This window comes from Ceratocystis lukuohia, assembly GCF_044167205.1.
Source record: "Ceratocystis lukuohia strain C4212 chromosome Unknown Supercontig8_pilon, whole genome shotgun sequence".
NCBI lineage: Eukaryota > Fungi > Ascomycota > Sordariomycetes > Microascales > Ceratocystidaceae > Ceratocystis > Ceratocystis lukuohia.
This window is the reverse complement of record NW_027263527.1, coordinates 1,509,611-1,525,244: the sequence shown is the minus strand read 5'-3', so window position 1 is coordinate 1,525,244 and position 15,634 is coordinate 1,509,611. Positions and strand designations below refer to the sequence as shown.

General features: G+C 48.9%; 3 protein-coding genes across 3 annotated transcripts; 2 read left to right on the top strand and 1 right to left on the bottom strand.

Moving 5' to 3' along the window:
• Positions 1-77: 77 nt before the first annotated feature.
• Positions 78-862, top strand: HOO65_080378 (40S ribosomal protein uS15; the record flags this gene model as incomplete). Its single annotated transcript, XM_071004379.1, has 4 exons — positions 78-279; positions 337-369; positions 584-630; positions 689-862. 4 exons carry the CDS (start codon positions 78-80, stop codon positions 860-862), a joined length of 456 nt encoding a protein of 151 aa, XP_070856608.1.
• A 1,183-nt stretch (positions 863-2,045) lies between these two features.
• Positions 2,046-4,735, top strand: HOO65_080377 (Fanconi-associated nuclease 1-like protein; the record flags this gene model as incomplete). The annotated part of the gene is made up of 3 exons (XM_071004156.1): positions 2,046-2,542; positions 2,599-2,774; positions 2,823-4,735. The coding sequence occupies 3 exons, from the start codon at positions 2,046-2,048 to the stop codon at positions 4,733-4,735; spliced, it is 2,586 nt and encodes an 861-aa protein (XP_070856607.1).
• Positions 4,736-7,999: 3,264 nt separating this feature from the next.
• HOO65_080376 (uncharacterized protein) lies at positions 8,000-8,704 on the bottom strand (the record flags this gene model as incomplete). Its single annotated transcript, XM_071001547.1, has 1 exon — positions 8,000-8,704. The coding sequence occupies one exon, from the start codon at positions 8,702-8,704 to the stop codon at positions 8,000-8,002; it is 705 nt and encodes a 234-aa protein (XP_070856606.1).
• Positions 8,705-15,634: the final 6,930 nt, after the last annotated feature.

Genomic DNA, 15,634 nt, shown 5'->3' with positions numbered 1-15,634 from the left:
GAATCTTTTGCATCTGAATTGAACTTGGTCTTCTTTTTTCGACATCAACGAACCTTTCATCTCGCCACATCGACAAAATGGGTAGACTTCACAGCAAGGGCAAGGGCATTTCTGCCTCCACCATCCCCTACTCCCGCACTGCCCCCGCGTGGCAGAAGACCACCCCCGACCAGGTTGCCGACCAGATCTGCAAGCTGGCTCGTAAGGGTGCTTCCCCCTCCCAGATTGGTGTTGTCCTGCGTGACGCCCACGGCATTGCCCAGGTCAAGGTTATCACTGGTATGTTTCCTTTCATATTTCCCGCTTCACACGAGCCCAATTGCTAATTCGCCATAGGTAACCGCATTGTCCGCATCCTGAAGTCCCACGGTACGATTTCCCCCACATGATTAGTGAACGAACGATATCCCTTCGATGCGACTCGACGTGAAAGTAGAAAAGAACGTAGAAAAAATTGCACTCGAGTACGGTCGAAACGGATATACGTTTTGCAGATGTTTACCAAGGTGGTTTCTTCGTTGAAAGACGAGAACCAGCCTGTTACGGCCTCTGTTCGGTTTTGGCTGACGGAGTGAATTCATAGGTCTGGCCCCTGAGCTTCCCGAGGACCTGTACAACCTGATCAAGAAGGTGAGTTTTATTCCCCCTATGCCTTTTTCAAGCTCAACCCGTTCTAACCGACCCCTAGGCTGTCACCGTCCGCAAGCACCTTGAGCGCAACCGCAAGGACAAGGACGCCAAGTTCCACCTGATTCTGATTGAGTCCCGTATCCACCGTCTGGCCCGCTACTACCGCCGTGTTGCCCAGCTTCCCCCCAACTGGAAGTACGAGTCGGCCAACGCCAGCACCCTTGTTGCTTAAATGCGTTATCATACTTGACCAAAAAGCGACGTGTGTGATTAGGGTCTTCTTGAGAAATGGGATCTTGAATGAAGATAAAAAAAAACATATTTTTCAATCACCAAATCTCCTACATCGTTCCAGTGCCATTTTGTCTCTATCGAATATTCTCGGGGTTTTGCAGGCAAGCTTATGGCGTTGAGGTGTTTATGCTTTTTTGGATACTGATGAATGGATACACCCAATTGATTCCTATCAAGCAACTGTCATACCGTGTTGCATGTCACTAGAACAGGGTCATGTGGGCGTATCATCAGAGTTCTCTTTTTGCGGAGAACATGGAGAATAGGAGTAAACATGTAGACCTGAAGCTAAATCCCAGAGGCCATGCCCGGCTTCCTTGTTTTGAAATGTAATAAATTGTCTGTAGTTCTTTTAATAGCTGTTCAAGTTGACTCCTCAAGGTCTTTGGATCTTTCTATGAGAAACTCGCCGAGTACTCTGAGAGGGTCCTTCGGTCTGCGTCTATTGGTCAGTAGGAGTCACGGTTTCTTGTAAGATAATCGGACATACTTCTCGGTGCCAATTTTTTTCATACCCTCCATCAGTACACCCGTAACTTTAGTGTTGAGATATTTACGAACAGATTCACTGTCCGCATCAGCACCAGTAGAGATCTTCAAGGATTACAAAGAAGGCAGTTAGCTTAGTTCCACTTGGCTTCTGTGCAAAAATAAAAAACGTCAAATGCAACGCGGTACAGTAGGCGGAAGAGATTGGACTAACGGGCAAGGGAGAAGCGTCGGACATCTGAATGTCGCCCTGATTAGATGCCATGATTCTAGGAACAGACTCTTGGGGTTGCTATGGAGTGGGAAAGGGCGTGAAGCCAAGTTCGATCGTAAACAGCACTCGCAAGTGTCGAAAGCTGAGGTTGATAGTGTACGTTATCGACACGTGATCTCGCGTCTCTTTCGTGCATTAGGAGGCAGCCACGTGGGTTATTTCTGCAACCCTTACGACATCTGCATCATCTCACCAGGAAATCCTCCCCGTTGTCAACTTGAATCTTCCATTAGTCATGATAGTCTGATGATATATGGCCCTATTAAAATGGTTAATTTGTGCTCTCGTGACAAGCCCTAATCTTGAAACCCCTTTTCTTTGGCTGTTTCACGCCGCACCCGGTGCCCTTGAAGCCTTGATGGATCGTTTCATTATACGGAAGCCGAGGACTTTCAAAGAGTCCAGAGAGAAGCCTGCAAAAAAGAAAGTCCGTCTGAGCGATATCGAGGATAGGTCGATAGAAAGCGTGTCCAGTGCTGTCTCTATCAAGTCGGAATCAGAGGATACACCCGAAACTGAACTGTCTGTGCTCCCAGAAGGTTCCTCTCTCTTTGACGATGGAGAAGCTGGACTGATTGCGTTGGAGTCTTCCATTCAGTTTGATGAGGCAGAAGTTGTTGGTGATTTGAGCATAAAGCCCGAAAAAAAGAAGGGCTCCGCGAAGAAGGAATATGACGACACAGAAGATACAAAAGAGCATGAGTCATTGTGGGTTAAAGGGCAGCGCTCATTGTATGTCGATGCATTTACCTTGACACTTGATACCGTGCTCACAGACGAGTCTCATCTGTTTGACGAAAAGGAGCTGGAAGTATTCCGTCAATGGAGAATGCTCGACTACCAAGAAAAGTATCTGTAAGTTACATTTAAACTGCCCCGAATCAGAGTCTAAAGACTAACACAAGGCTTAGTTACGTGAGACTTTTTTTAAGGAAGACATTAGCGTGGCATCGGATATACCGATTGGAGTACCACAATGACGTAACTGATCTCGACGGAACTATACAGACTTTAGAGAGAACTCGAGAATTTCAGCTTCCCAGCAAGAATAGCGAGAGCAAACGAGCAGAGGATTCCCGGGAGAAATGTATGTCCGAAACCAACACTCAATTTCAAGATATGCCAGTTTGCATAGACGATGCCAGGTTTGAAGCATCTTTCACATTTGCTGAATCCTCTACGAAACACATCACTACGATTGAGGATGCCACATCATTGCTAAGTCTCGACGAACTGAAGAGCTTGGCAAAGGAAGTCAAGGCGTTGGGCAAAAACAAGCCGGAGCTACGCAGCAACCTCATACGGGCAACACAAGAACAAGCTAGTCTTCTATCTATGGGCGTCACTCAGAAGCGTTCTTCAAACATAGAGGGAAATAACTTGGAGTCGGCGGATAATGACACATCAGCGCCAACCTGCCGAAAGCAAGAAATGCTAGAGAAAATTGCCAAGATAACCGGGCCATGCACCCGGCTTTCGAGACAGACTGTGAAGCTCTTTGAGCGTGTCCATCTCGTGTTTTATCGATCTAATAAATGGACTGAGAAGTCACTGACTACTATTATTTTAGCAAAGATATCACAACGAAACTTCCCAGAATACATAGTACATCGCTCGGCCGCGGTCTTTTCATCTCGTACTGATGTTATCGAGTTTGAAGCAGCCTTGCGTCTCCAGTCTGACGTCGATAAACTTCTTGAAACTGGAAGTGCGGGGTTCATGCGCCTTGTTGAAATCCTGGATGCTGTGTATCCTTGTTGGAAGGTCTTGATTGAGCATGAGCAAAAGCGCAAGTGCACGTTTGAAGATGGCGAAAGTGCCTATATACGTCGCTTTTCACCCACTCATGTATACACACGTATCGTCCACAAAGGGGCTCATGTTCTTGGGCGCCTCAAGAACTATGCCCGCGAATATAATCTCGTGTGCGAGCTCCTAGAACAAAGGCTTTTTCACACGGCTCGGCGAGGGTCGTGGTACCAACGCAAGGCGCTACTTGAAGAGCACTACATGTATTCTGTGGAGCTAGCCAATGCAAGCATCTCGAAAATGGGCTCTGATGTTTTGAAGAAGAAGTGGAAGAATCAGGCCATCGAAACTTGCGAGCAGGCGTTGCAGGACAATGACTGCCATGTGATCTTCCATTACGACCTCCAGAAACGCCTAGTGAAACTAGAGCGCCAACTGCGCATCCCTAAGCGGCTTCAGCATGACTTTGGGCATGTCAGTCTTCGTGTTCCACTCCAACATACAGTTGAAGGAATCCAGCTCAAGCCCGAAAGTGAAATAGATTCCAAATCGCCCTCTAGTAAGAGCACCCGCACATGGTGGCTAGACGAGCTCGGAAGTGACCCTGAAGCCACCGTTACAGTGGAGGAAATGGCACTGAGCTGGTACCGGAAACATGGCGGATGGAAGGGTTATCACGCCGAAGGAGGCATTGTACGCACACTGTTTGCGTATCTCTTTTACGACATACTCTTCCTCCCTGTTGCCAACGTCTTCCAGACGGCCTTCCAGAGCTGTCCCCTCGACCTCTTTACGGACACATTCTATGCCACGCGTGCTGGCGAAATCAACCGCCGGCTGGCCGTCATATCCAACGGCGGCGGCAATGATCTTGTATCTGCTGTTCTGGAGCGTGAGGGCCCGCGGCGCACTTGCGTCATTGGACTAAACTGGGACTTCTCACCAGACGACATCTTGCAGCTTATACAGTGCTTCCCACCAGCCGCTTTGGCAGCCATGTGCACTATATTGGCACAAGATTATCGTATGCGTTGTGGTGGCATGCCAGATTTACTCCTATGGCGTGAAAGGAGCAGACCCAAGTGTGGCGATGGCGATGGCGATGGCGAGGCAGACTACTTGTTGCAGGGTGTGGAAATGCTTGAGGACAGCACCTTCGGGGAGTGCATGTTTGTGGAGGTCAAAAGTGCTAATGACCGGGTTAGCGATACGCAAAGGTTGTGGATGCATGTTCTGGGCACAGCGGGTGTGCCGGTTGCTGTTTGCCAAGCTGTGGCTAGGGAAGTGCGCATTGTGTGAGAGGAGCCTGGGCCCTCTTGTCAAAAGAAGCTCTGTTCTTGCAGCTTATTGGCCAGCTAGGAGATACAGGCCAAGCATGAGTAGCAAGGGTTCCCGCAAGATTGAGGGCTATGATTACAGTGGTTCCAAATTGACGGGTTCTCCTTCTGCCTTCTCCCCCCCCCCTTTTTTTCATTTCCCTTTGCCATCCTTATCCTCCCAGCCTATCAGTCGGCCCAACAAGATGCCTGTATTCCCCTCTCCGTTCGGGAAGCAGAGTTACTATGGCCTTGGTAAATATTGAGGCATACAACCTAGGCCGGCCCACTCCACCATCAACGACTCTGGACCAGACAGAATGTATACTTCCTGCTCTATATTACTGATGGAAGGGGAGAGAATAAGAGAAATAAATCAGGCCCTGGGAAGAGATAAGGGCAAACAAGGGGCGAGGGGCCTGTCGTTCCATTTATCTGGCCTTAGGACCGCGGCCTTGGAACTTCCCACCCATGGGCTTGGGTCCTAAAAGCCGGGGCCAGATATGGCATGAATAGTGCAGTAGGGAAACGGAGAAGAAGGAGAAGAAGGGGCAAGGGGACGAAAGAAGGAAGAGAGGAGAAAAAAATCATGTGCTCAACTTTTCATGTGCCTTGACACTCGTGCACTTTAAGATGCAACATAAACCTGAAGAAAGACTGTCACCAAGGCCCGCCCCTCCTTCTTTGGGTTGTCTTCTTCACCCCCCCTTTTTTTCTCCCCCCTTCTTCTCGTTATCTTTGCCGTTACATCACATTTGCATCACATCTACCTAGAGAATTTCTGTATTCCTATACGTTTTACTTCGTCTCGTCTGCCTTGCTCTCGCACCTTTACATCTCTCCTATGTACGCTGGGCTTGATATTACACATGTGCCTCTTCCTGGCCCCGACTCCGGCCCTAATTTTTGCCATCTAAAGAAGGACAAGGCCAAGGAGGGGCTCTGTTCTCTCCTTACCACCTCTCTGAGTTGCCCCTGCCGTGGCTTCTTTGTGCTTTACAAGGCAAACCCAGAGGCAACGACTCAACCAGGGGTTCTTTCAGGCTTTTCGAGCAGGACCTGGGAGGCATTCTGCGTGCGTAAGGAATCTCATTAAAGACCCTGGCAGACAGATAGGCACTAAAGCGTCTCGTCATCCAGATTTTAGTGCAGTGCTGTTGCCTGCCCTTCGACCCCCTCCACACGCTTCATGATGCTAAACAAGCGTTGCAGCAAGAGAACAAAGGCGCTTAGAAACTAACTGAAAGGAGCCCCAAAGTTCCACATCAGCTGCATATAAAAGGATGTAAAACAACCAATCATGCTTCTACTAAAAGGTCTATAGGCTCGAAGTGTGAAATAAGCAGGGAAGTGGAGACGATCTTGAATTTGAGAAGCCGACCAGCAGCCTCTGGTCTTTTAAGACGACAAGACAAATAGAAAGACCAGCACTTGATCGATGGCAGACAGCAGCACTATGCCATGCACAGGATGCAGAGTGCAGGTCAAAAGCAATCACAAGCCTTGCGACTTACTCACAGGCACAATTATGGACCGCTAGAAGCCTCTCTCTCTCTCACTCCCTTCTTTCTCTAATGCTTTCCTCCCATCTTGTCTCCGTTCCTTGCCCCTTGCTTCCTCTTGTTTTCTTCTGGGCTCTTTCGGCGCTTAATCGCGACGGCCTACTGGGGGGTTTTGGTGGTTTGGTTGGGAAGAAATATCGATAAAATACGCAGTAAATTAAGCTTCAAACAAGCTGTGGATAATGCTGCCTTGATAAGCACACCCCTCCCCTGCTGGTTTGACCCGGTGCCCTTTCTCTCATTGGCAACTCTGAATCTACAAAGCACTATTGTGCAGATGGACAGGCTTGCAGTGTACAAAACAACGACTGTGTAGCTGTACAGTGTCTCAGAAGTAGTCTTCTTACTTGAAGATGCTGATGTTGACAAGCTGGACTGAAATGAACCTAGAATATGCCTCATGCGTACGGCGAAATCGCCGTTGGTATACATTGAAGCTTGATTCATTCTTCCTGGCTAGCTGTCAGATTGCCATTCACCGCAAGATAGATAGGTAGGTTGTTCAGCACAGATGTATGGAACTTATTACTGTATTGATTTGTATCCAACTCCAAATATGAAAAGCAAAGAATAAGCAACAAATAAGCAAAAAATAACCCCGATTTATATCCACTGCAAGAAACAAGAAACCGTAAAAATAGACAAGAGTCTAGCGAACATCCCAGACATTTTTTGAAAAGACTATCTGGTGATATTGGTCAAGCCATTAGCTTGCTGCGCAAACCCATTCTCCATTCTTGCCGAAAGTAAAAGGAAATAGAAGCAAAACGCTAGGAGGCTAGAAAAAAAAAAGGAAAAAGAAACAGAAATTATTAACAAAACCTCGAACAACTCCCACAGCGGGAAACGGGGGGTGGGGGGGAAGAGCCCATGAAAACGGAGTTTTGGCGGCGGTTGGTAGAGCAAACAAACAAAAACATTGTCCTATGATCCCAAAGTCCGAAAGGTCCAAAGCCCCAAAGGAGTGTGTCGTGTTCCTATGTAAATGAGCCTTACGAGAAGCTCAGGTCAAAAGGGGCCAGCCCCTTGAGCATGGATTCTATGCCTTTCTGAACCCTTGGCAGCAGTGGGTACCAAATCATTGGATCATTGGTCTTCCACAACCCAGTGATCTACTGCGGTGAACAGCCAAGGAGGAAGCCCTTGTGTTTTCTCTCTTCGTATGGGTATGTCAAAGCCAGTCTGTTGGAGCACCATAGTGCGAAGCGCCAGGAACAGTTGCGGGCATTCTGTGCTATTTTTGGGGCTCAGTAATATCAGATAGGCGGGAAGGAGAGCCCAGGGTGAATTTGTTGGCGAAAATGAGAATAAGAAAAGGAGAAAGAAACAAAAATGTATGGATGCCTCAAACTGAAACCCCTTCCCTTTCAATGCAGTAACAACTGCGCTGCATTTGGGGGAGGAGATAGTGGAGTTGAAGAGCAATAATAGAGGGAGAATCAAAAAGACGGTACTGAGCGAAAGTGATATAATTGAATAATAGAGACACAAAAAGAAAAATAGTAAGTGGTCATGGAAATCGTATCGTTAGAATTTTGGTGGCCCGGCCACTGTGTAGAATGTGCAGGTGAGAGGTGGCGTGGTGTTGGGCGAGGTCATGCTGATGTGCGATTGTGGTCCACGCATCAACGTGACCATGCCATGCCATGCCACGCCAAGAAACAAAAACCAAGTAGACACTCGGTTTAATCCAGCTGCCTGCGTTTGCCTTTAGGCGCAGGCTTCATGCGGGGAGTGTAAGTCACTGTCCGAGTGACCACTTCACGGATATGTCTCACACTTGTCCGAGAAGGCTGTTTGCGGGCCTCTCCTGCATTTGACCGGGCCTTGAGCGCTGTAGAGAGGGCAGAGTCCCAGTCAAACTTGATATTGGAGCGGGAACTGAAAGAAGCCGATAGAGCACTGGAGGGCGAGTCTGTAGGGTAGGGCGAGAGAGCAACTGAGGGAGAGGGAGGGACTTTTAGGCTGGGGAAAGAGGCTCCATGGGCGGGCGCAGACATGGGAACGCGAGTAAATGGACTTGGGGGGACTACAGGCGCAGTCAGCGGTGTTTCGAGGCCAAGGGTCTTCTTGGCACCTGTATCCTCGCCAGCGGCAGCAGCAATGGCAGCAGAGGCGGCGGCTTTGCACGAGCAGTCGGAATGGGAGCTGGAGGTGGAAGGTGTGGTGTTCCCAGAGAGCGAGGATGGCCGGGCAGTTCTGGGTGAGTTCATGGACCAGGTGCGAAGATACTCCACGTAGGCCAAAGGTGGGCTGATGGGAGTTCTGCCATCGGTGGCAGAGAGGGGTTTCGCAGACAGAAGGGAGGAGCCAGAGACCGAGAGGGGGAAGTTGCTGTTGACCGGAGTCGAAAGCTGTGGCAGCTTAGGCTTGCAAGTAGTAGTAGCCATGGTTATTGATCGTCAGATGGCGGTGTTTTCTTGCTGGTGGGGAGAGGGAAAGAAGGAAGTGAGGGAGAGAGAGTGTGTAAACTCAAGACCGAAAAGATGAGGTGAGTGGGAAAAAAAGCACTCCAGGTTTAGAGGGCAGTCTCGCTTAAGTGTTGTTGGACTTGGCTAACAAGTGCTCAGGAAACAAGCTGAAAAGAGTGGGGGGGGGGGGGAGAGAGGAAAGAGAGAGAATGAGAGGAGAAGAAAGAAAGGGAAGAAATAACCCAGAGAAAGCCAGTCAAATCGACGATAATGAAGCAAGCCAGATTGACCAATCACTGGTGTAGTTGGAGCAGACAACAAAAGAGGGTATGGATGTAAATGTAACAAAGAGCCGGTGGAAGCTGGCCTTGGAAGACAAGCGCGTAGAAGAGTATGTGTAGTCCAAAGGAGCGAAGGAAGACGCTGCTAGAGAGAGACAAGCGTTTGCAGATGCAAGAAAGAGATGCGAAAGCGGGATGGGCAAATGGCAGAGGTCCAAGTCTTTTTTTAGGAGCAATGCGCTGCTGGTCGATTTGAGCCCCGGCTTGGAACTGATGTGTGCTGGCGGCAAAAGAAAAGGGAGTTGAATGTTCTGCGACAGGGGATTGAGTGGAGGGGGTGTGTGTGTAGCTATGCTCAACCTGGTCTGTGTCTAGATTCGGTCAGAGCCCTTTAGCGTGTTGGTTTTTGCTGCTGGATAGCCAGAGTCGCCTGCTACCAGTCGGAGGGGCAGCAAGACAAGGGGGCGGACAGGTAGATTTGCTATCGTTTCGTCAGGCGGCCCGGAGAAGAAGGCGAGAGACAGGAGAGAGTCTAGGAGAGATAGAGGGGTTGTCAGTCCAGCTGAATATGAGTCGAAGAGCAGAACGAAGAGGGCCTGTAGGCGAGGCATCAAAGGGGATACAGTGACAAGTCGCCACGTTGGCCGGTGAATGCGGAAGGAGAGGGAAGGAGAAGCCAGAGATGAGGGGGAGGAGAGGGGCACAGGGCCAAGAAGAGAGAAAACTCTACGGGACCATGGAAGCCCGTAGAAGCAAACGCATGAGAAAGAAGAGCATACGTAGGCAGTACATAAATTGCCTCGCTGTCAGCATTCTAGACCGGGTGTGCTTTGCTCTCTCTCTCTCTCTCTCTCTCTCTCTCTCTCTCTCTCTCTCTCTCTCTCTCTCTCTCCCCTCGCCAGGGAAAATCCAAGTGACATGTACACCACCTGTACCGCACATCTGTACATTGTACATCTATCTGCACAAGGTCCGTTTTGCTATACACTTACCTTATTTTTCTCACACACAAAAACAATTCCCGTGAGGTGAAGGAGGAGTGCAGGAATTGGGCGGCCCACAATACTCGTGCAGCTTGTCAGTAGCCAATCAAAGCGCACAAGCAAACGCTCGGTATCCACTTTGCGGCGGTTACGAGCTTTTGATAGGCTGTATATGCGACTAGGGTCTGCAAGGGTGTGTGTTTATTCTGTATTTCAGGCCCTTCAGTAGTGCTTTTAGGCGCCAGAGGAAAAAGTTACTTGGGCCCTAGTGCTTCGTTGCTTGAAGTTCTTTGGTTGTGTCTTGTCTCTGTCTCCTGGAGGCGAAGGCAAAGGAACTCGCTCTGTCTGATGGAGAGAAGAAATATGTGAGCAATGCAAGTCCAATCCATTTTTCATCATTAATGTTGCAGTCGTGTTGGTTGTGATGCTGCTACCGCCCCGGCCGGCAGGCAGAGTGTCCCCATACGCTAGGCAGACCACCAATCAGAGCAGGCTATGGGCATCTCCGGACGCTCCCCCAAGACCCAAGATGGATTGCCAGTTGTCCGCCCTTGGAGTTTTGTGCAGCAGTGGATGCGTGGATGAGTAAGGGCCTGTCGGTGACTTACTGGTTCGCGCAAAATACGGTGAGGCCGAAGTGAGGGGGGAGAGGAGAGAAGCTGGAAGACGGCGATAGTTGAGGTGGCTGGTTTCAGTACTCAAAGATGGAACTCTGAGATGGAGTGGTGTGGGATGGAGATGGAAATGTAATCGTTGCTGAGTAGCTTCGGAGATGAAGAAAGAGTCCGGTAGTGGCCTTGTTGGCCCTTATATATACCATGCTTGGGGTCTTGCACCCGCTGGGAGCAGCAAGAAATATCCATCCTTCGGCTTCTTGCATTCTCTCTGCTATCTTAGTGGCCTATTATCACGATCTCTGGACATGTAGTCTACTGGCCCAGGCCTTCGAGACAATGCCCTACGCGCGCTATCCGTCCAATATTGCCTGGATCTCACGGCGCCTCCTGCCGAGCGAACCAGACAGGCAGGAGCAGAAACATGTCTGCGGCTATCAACCGCCCTCTACATCGGCACTTTTACTGCTCTTGATATCTGCAATGCCGCCAGTCTGAGCCCATACCAAGGTCCTGTGTGTTTTACCTCCCCAGCGTTCACTGGGTTTCGGCGTTTACCAAACTGGCCGCTCATTCCTCTTCATTTACCGCCTAGCCGTACCCGCGACCCGTTGCGCCAAAGGAGACAGTGAGACCAGTACACAAGACTATGGTTATATGGACTCCAGCTCTAACCGCAAGGCTACTCGCATATCCGCCAGAAACACAGTTTATCGTGAGTATGATACCAGCAGCACCCCCCTCCCCCTGAGCGAAGCGGCGGCATTGTGTTGGCCCTTCTTTGTCTATAGGGTTTAGGGAGGCGGTCGGCCAAAGCGGTCGCTATAATTTTAGGCCAAGGTTGTGGGCTTGAATACTTGCAGGTAATTTCAAATTTCATCAGCACGCCATACAGCCCCGTCTAGCAGCTTGGTTTTCTCATCATTGAGATATGCAGACGATGGTGCCATTTGATGTCTGTATACTGGCTCTTGTAGCGCAGCGATTCTTGTGTAACTCAACGGCGAGCATCGCCAATATCTAGGGATCAGAAGTCTGTTGTTGTTTTTTTGCGTATATAGTATAGCATAGTATCCATACATCGGCTAGATATCACTCTCTTTATCTTCGGAAACAGACGGGGTCTCCTTGGAAGCACCCCAAGTCATACACAAACCCGCCCACACCTTACAACCAGCCTGTCCGCCGGCCAGTCTATCAATCCCTCCCACCCCTTCACCCGATCTCACCTTTGCTGCTCTACATAGAACTCTTCTAGTAAAAGCGCTTAAGCGGCGTCACGCCTTCGTCTTTCAGCTTCAATTCTAGCACCACTCATATCTCCTCGTCGGATATTCCATCCAGGCCGTCAAACATGGTCGGTACATTTCGATATGATCAAGGCGGTAGCCCTCTTTAATCTTTAGCAAGCGGATGCGCCAGTAGGTGGACGCCACTTGGATATCGGCCTATCGATGCTCTTCTAGCCTGATTCCACATGTTAGTCTCACTTTCCTGCCGTCAAGATTTGACGGGCTCCTTATCTGTCATCAGCTTTGGCCGTATATGGCGAGCAAGATACGGATTACACATACGTAGAAGGTGATTACCGTTCAACTTCATTGCTAGCAGTGGCTGAAATGCATTGTGTTTCTATTTCTCTTTACGTAGTAGTAGACCATCACATGGATGCATTCCATTTGCTTATCTCCATTTGCCCGCTTTCTGCACTGTAAACTCAGGAAGAAGTATATAAACGTCGACGTCCCGCCTTGTTTATTCGACACAAAACCCAGTTCCACTACTCACTCTCTGCATCCTCATATAGCACGCCGGCTATGCTTTATGTAGTAGGCCTCTTCTCAGCAGCCAAAACTTTGTCGTGCTCTCTGTCACCTGGTAGGTAGGTAGGCATAGAGCAGTCGTTCAAGGAGGAGCTGCCTTTATTTTTGACAAGGCTTCCCTTTTTGAACAAGCAAACAATGACATGGCCAAGCACGCGGGGCATAAGAAAACGGCACAAACTCGAGTCAAATAAGCGAGACGAGAGGCCTAGGCTAGAGAGAGAAAAGAGAGAAAGGCGGAAAGAAAAGTATGGACATGGTATTTTATGGGTCGGTTCGTAGCCAACGCTAAAAACGCTACTTGTCTGCTGCTATCTCTCAGATGCGTCACCAGCGTACACGGTGCGAGTGAAGAGATATATGGTATGTGTGTGTGTGTGTGTGTGTGTGTGTGTGGCTAATCGAAAGATTATTCAAGACGGGTGATTTTACTGCAAATAAAAATACATCCACCAATGAGAACGCTGCATTTAGCCGCATCATAAAGGTAGGCGACTTGTTGAAACTGCATGCAAAGCCGGCCGGCCTCAAAAGCCAAAATTAGGAAGAATGAACGCGAGAAACTGGGCAAAAAATCTAAGCATGGCCTCTTCCATTAGCCCATGCTCATTCCTATGACTATTCAACTTCTCACCACGACTCCAAGGCTAGCAAGTCCCAGGGGGGTTGTTTTCCTTGTTCTCGCTAAATACCTGCCAATTTTAGTGTCCATCTGTGTCACCAAGATCCCGAGTCCTCCATAAGTGTCGTTTACCTGCTGTCTTCCAGGTGGTTTTGGCCAGTCATCGCAAAGCCTTTGTTTTCCCTGTTTGGTTCATCGCGTATTCACTTGCACCCTGGCCCCAAGACCCTTTCTCTTTATTCCTCTCTTCTTGCCAATCAAGACTTGGCATCAGCCTCGGTTTCGAAATTTCCTCCCAGTGGGTCCGTAAGCCACAGCTGGCAGGCAGCCAATCAGCCCACATCGACAGCAGCCTTTTAGGTGGAGCCTTCAACTAAGCAACCTCCCCTGTTTTCTAACCCTAACATTCGTGTAAGAGGGAGCTTGACGGACATGGGGTGGAGAAGTGCAAAGCCCTGCATCAAAACTTTGTCTTTTCCCTCCTTTGCAAGCTACTGCATATCACCAGATTTGCACCAACAAAACCGGGCTGCCTCTTTTCTCAACTGATTGTTATGTCCGCCTTGCCTAGGAGTTAGGATACATGGTGCTTGGGGACAGCCGCACATGGCTGTTAGTGCGCGATAGACTTGGCCTGGGAATAGAGAAGGACAGGGAAAAAAAAAAAAGGAAGCACGTGACGGCTGAATCATGACAGTGGCACGGATGATGACCAACTATGGTGGTGCCCGATTGAAAGGTAGAGAGAGCTCTGAGCCGGACTGAGTGGGAAATTGGGGCTTGTTGCATGTAGAGTGCACAGTAAGGCACTTGGGGCTTTTCCCCTTCCTTCTATTCCTCTTAGTGAGAAGAAGAAGAAAAGAGAAAACAAAAACGAGTAAAAAAGAACAAAACAGGCAGAGAGGAAAAATAACATGCACACGTCGAAACATGTGCAACCATAAAGAGCTGCGCATTGCGCTCTCTTCCTTGATCTAGTATCCCTTGCCGAAAAGCATTATTGGACGGGGAGGGGGATGGAAGAAGGTGGGCCTGTTGTTCTTTGACGAATTTTTGCCACAGCCAAAGCCCTGCAGCAGACAAAGCGTTGTTGAAGGGGACTAGAAAGAGGTAGGGTCGAGGTTGACGTCATGACATTGAAGGGGGATACCACCTTGGCTGCATGGTGCAATGTTTTCCTTCTGTAAAAGAGGGCTGCATGAAGCTAGCAGGTCTGGGTCGGGCTGAGCACAACTTGGAGACAAGAAAAACATGTGCTGTCGAGTAATTCTGCCTTGAAGAATGGAAAGCTTGAGGGGGGATTCGGTTTTTTTTGTTTATTATTATTATTATTTTTTTTTCTTCCTTTGGCTTGAGTGTGTATAAGCTACTACCTAAGTGTGCTAAATTTAGTAGGCAGAGTATTAAATAGGGTCGAAAAATGATCACTGCCTCCTCGAAAGGATTTAGAAGCCCCGTATATGTGATTGGATGGAGCAGCAAAGAGGCTACACCAGACATGTATAGTGAACATGCGGAATGGACACGAGCTAAGAAAGAGAGGCATGCAACTGAGCAGACACAGGGTACCAGGTACTAGGCACCTCCTACGTGAAGAGAGGAACCATGTATCCATGTCGCAATGTCACTTTCCCTCTCTTAAGCAGCCGCTAGAAATGGGTGCGGTGCGTTGGTGCATGTGTGCGTGGTGGCTCTTGGAAGGGTGAAAGCCCCTATGCGGATTTTGAATGGAAGGAAAGAAAAGGAAAGAGCAAAAAAGGGCTGCAGGATTTTCACATTCCCAAGAAGACAGAGAAAAAAAAGGTGTAACTCAGTCCTGTCGACGTAAATGAATAGCAGAAAAGCGCAGAGCAAAAATGCGTAGAACATGAGAAGAAAAAAAAACAGGGCTTGCTTACCATTGTGCTCTTCGGCTAAGCACGGGAGAAGAGGGGAGGGTAAAAACAAGGAGAGTAGAGTAGCAAAGAGCACGACAGAAAAAAGACTGGCAGGCAACGGGTCCCCTCTTTTCAACAAACGCGACAGACTTCAACTTCTAGAGTTCGGAAAATAGAGTCAATCAGGCACTGTGCAGAAACGTATGTGTGGACAGTACGTTATAGATGGGCAAACTGTTCGCGTACGCACGTAAAATCACAGTGCCTAAAAGAATTACGCACATGCCCAAGACAGTGTGTTCAACAGTGTTCACCCGAGGAGCCGCCGGGCCTGCAGCAAATGCCCATATAGCTATGACCTCCCCCGCCTCCCCAAGCCCTCAAATCATCTTGTCGCATTCTCGTCCTCCATCTTTTTTGCTTGTCTTTTTCTTCTCCCCCTCAACAACCAATCAATCTCTCCCATTCGCAAGGGGAACAACCGAAGCCATTAAAAAAAAGCTGGCACGATTATCGCCAGCGAATCATACGGTCTGGTACGTTATACCACTTATTTTTTTTTTCCCTGTTATCTCGCTTTGTTTTGCGTCTTTGTTTTTTTGCTGCCTTTATCGCTTCTGGTGCCCATCCTGCCTTGGCTCAGGTTTCTTTTTTTTCATTGGGTGCTTTATTGTTTACTTGCGGGCTTTTGATTTGCCCTATCACAGAC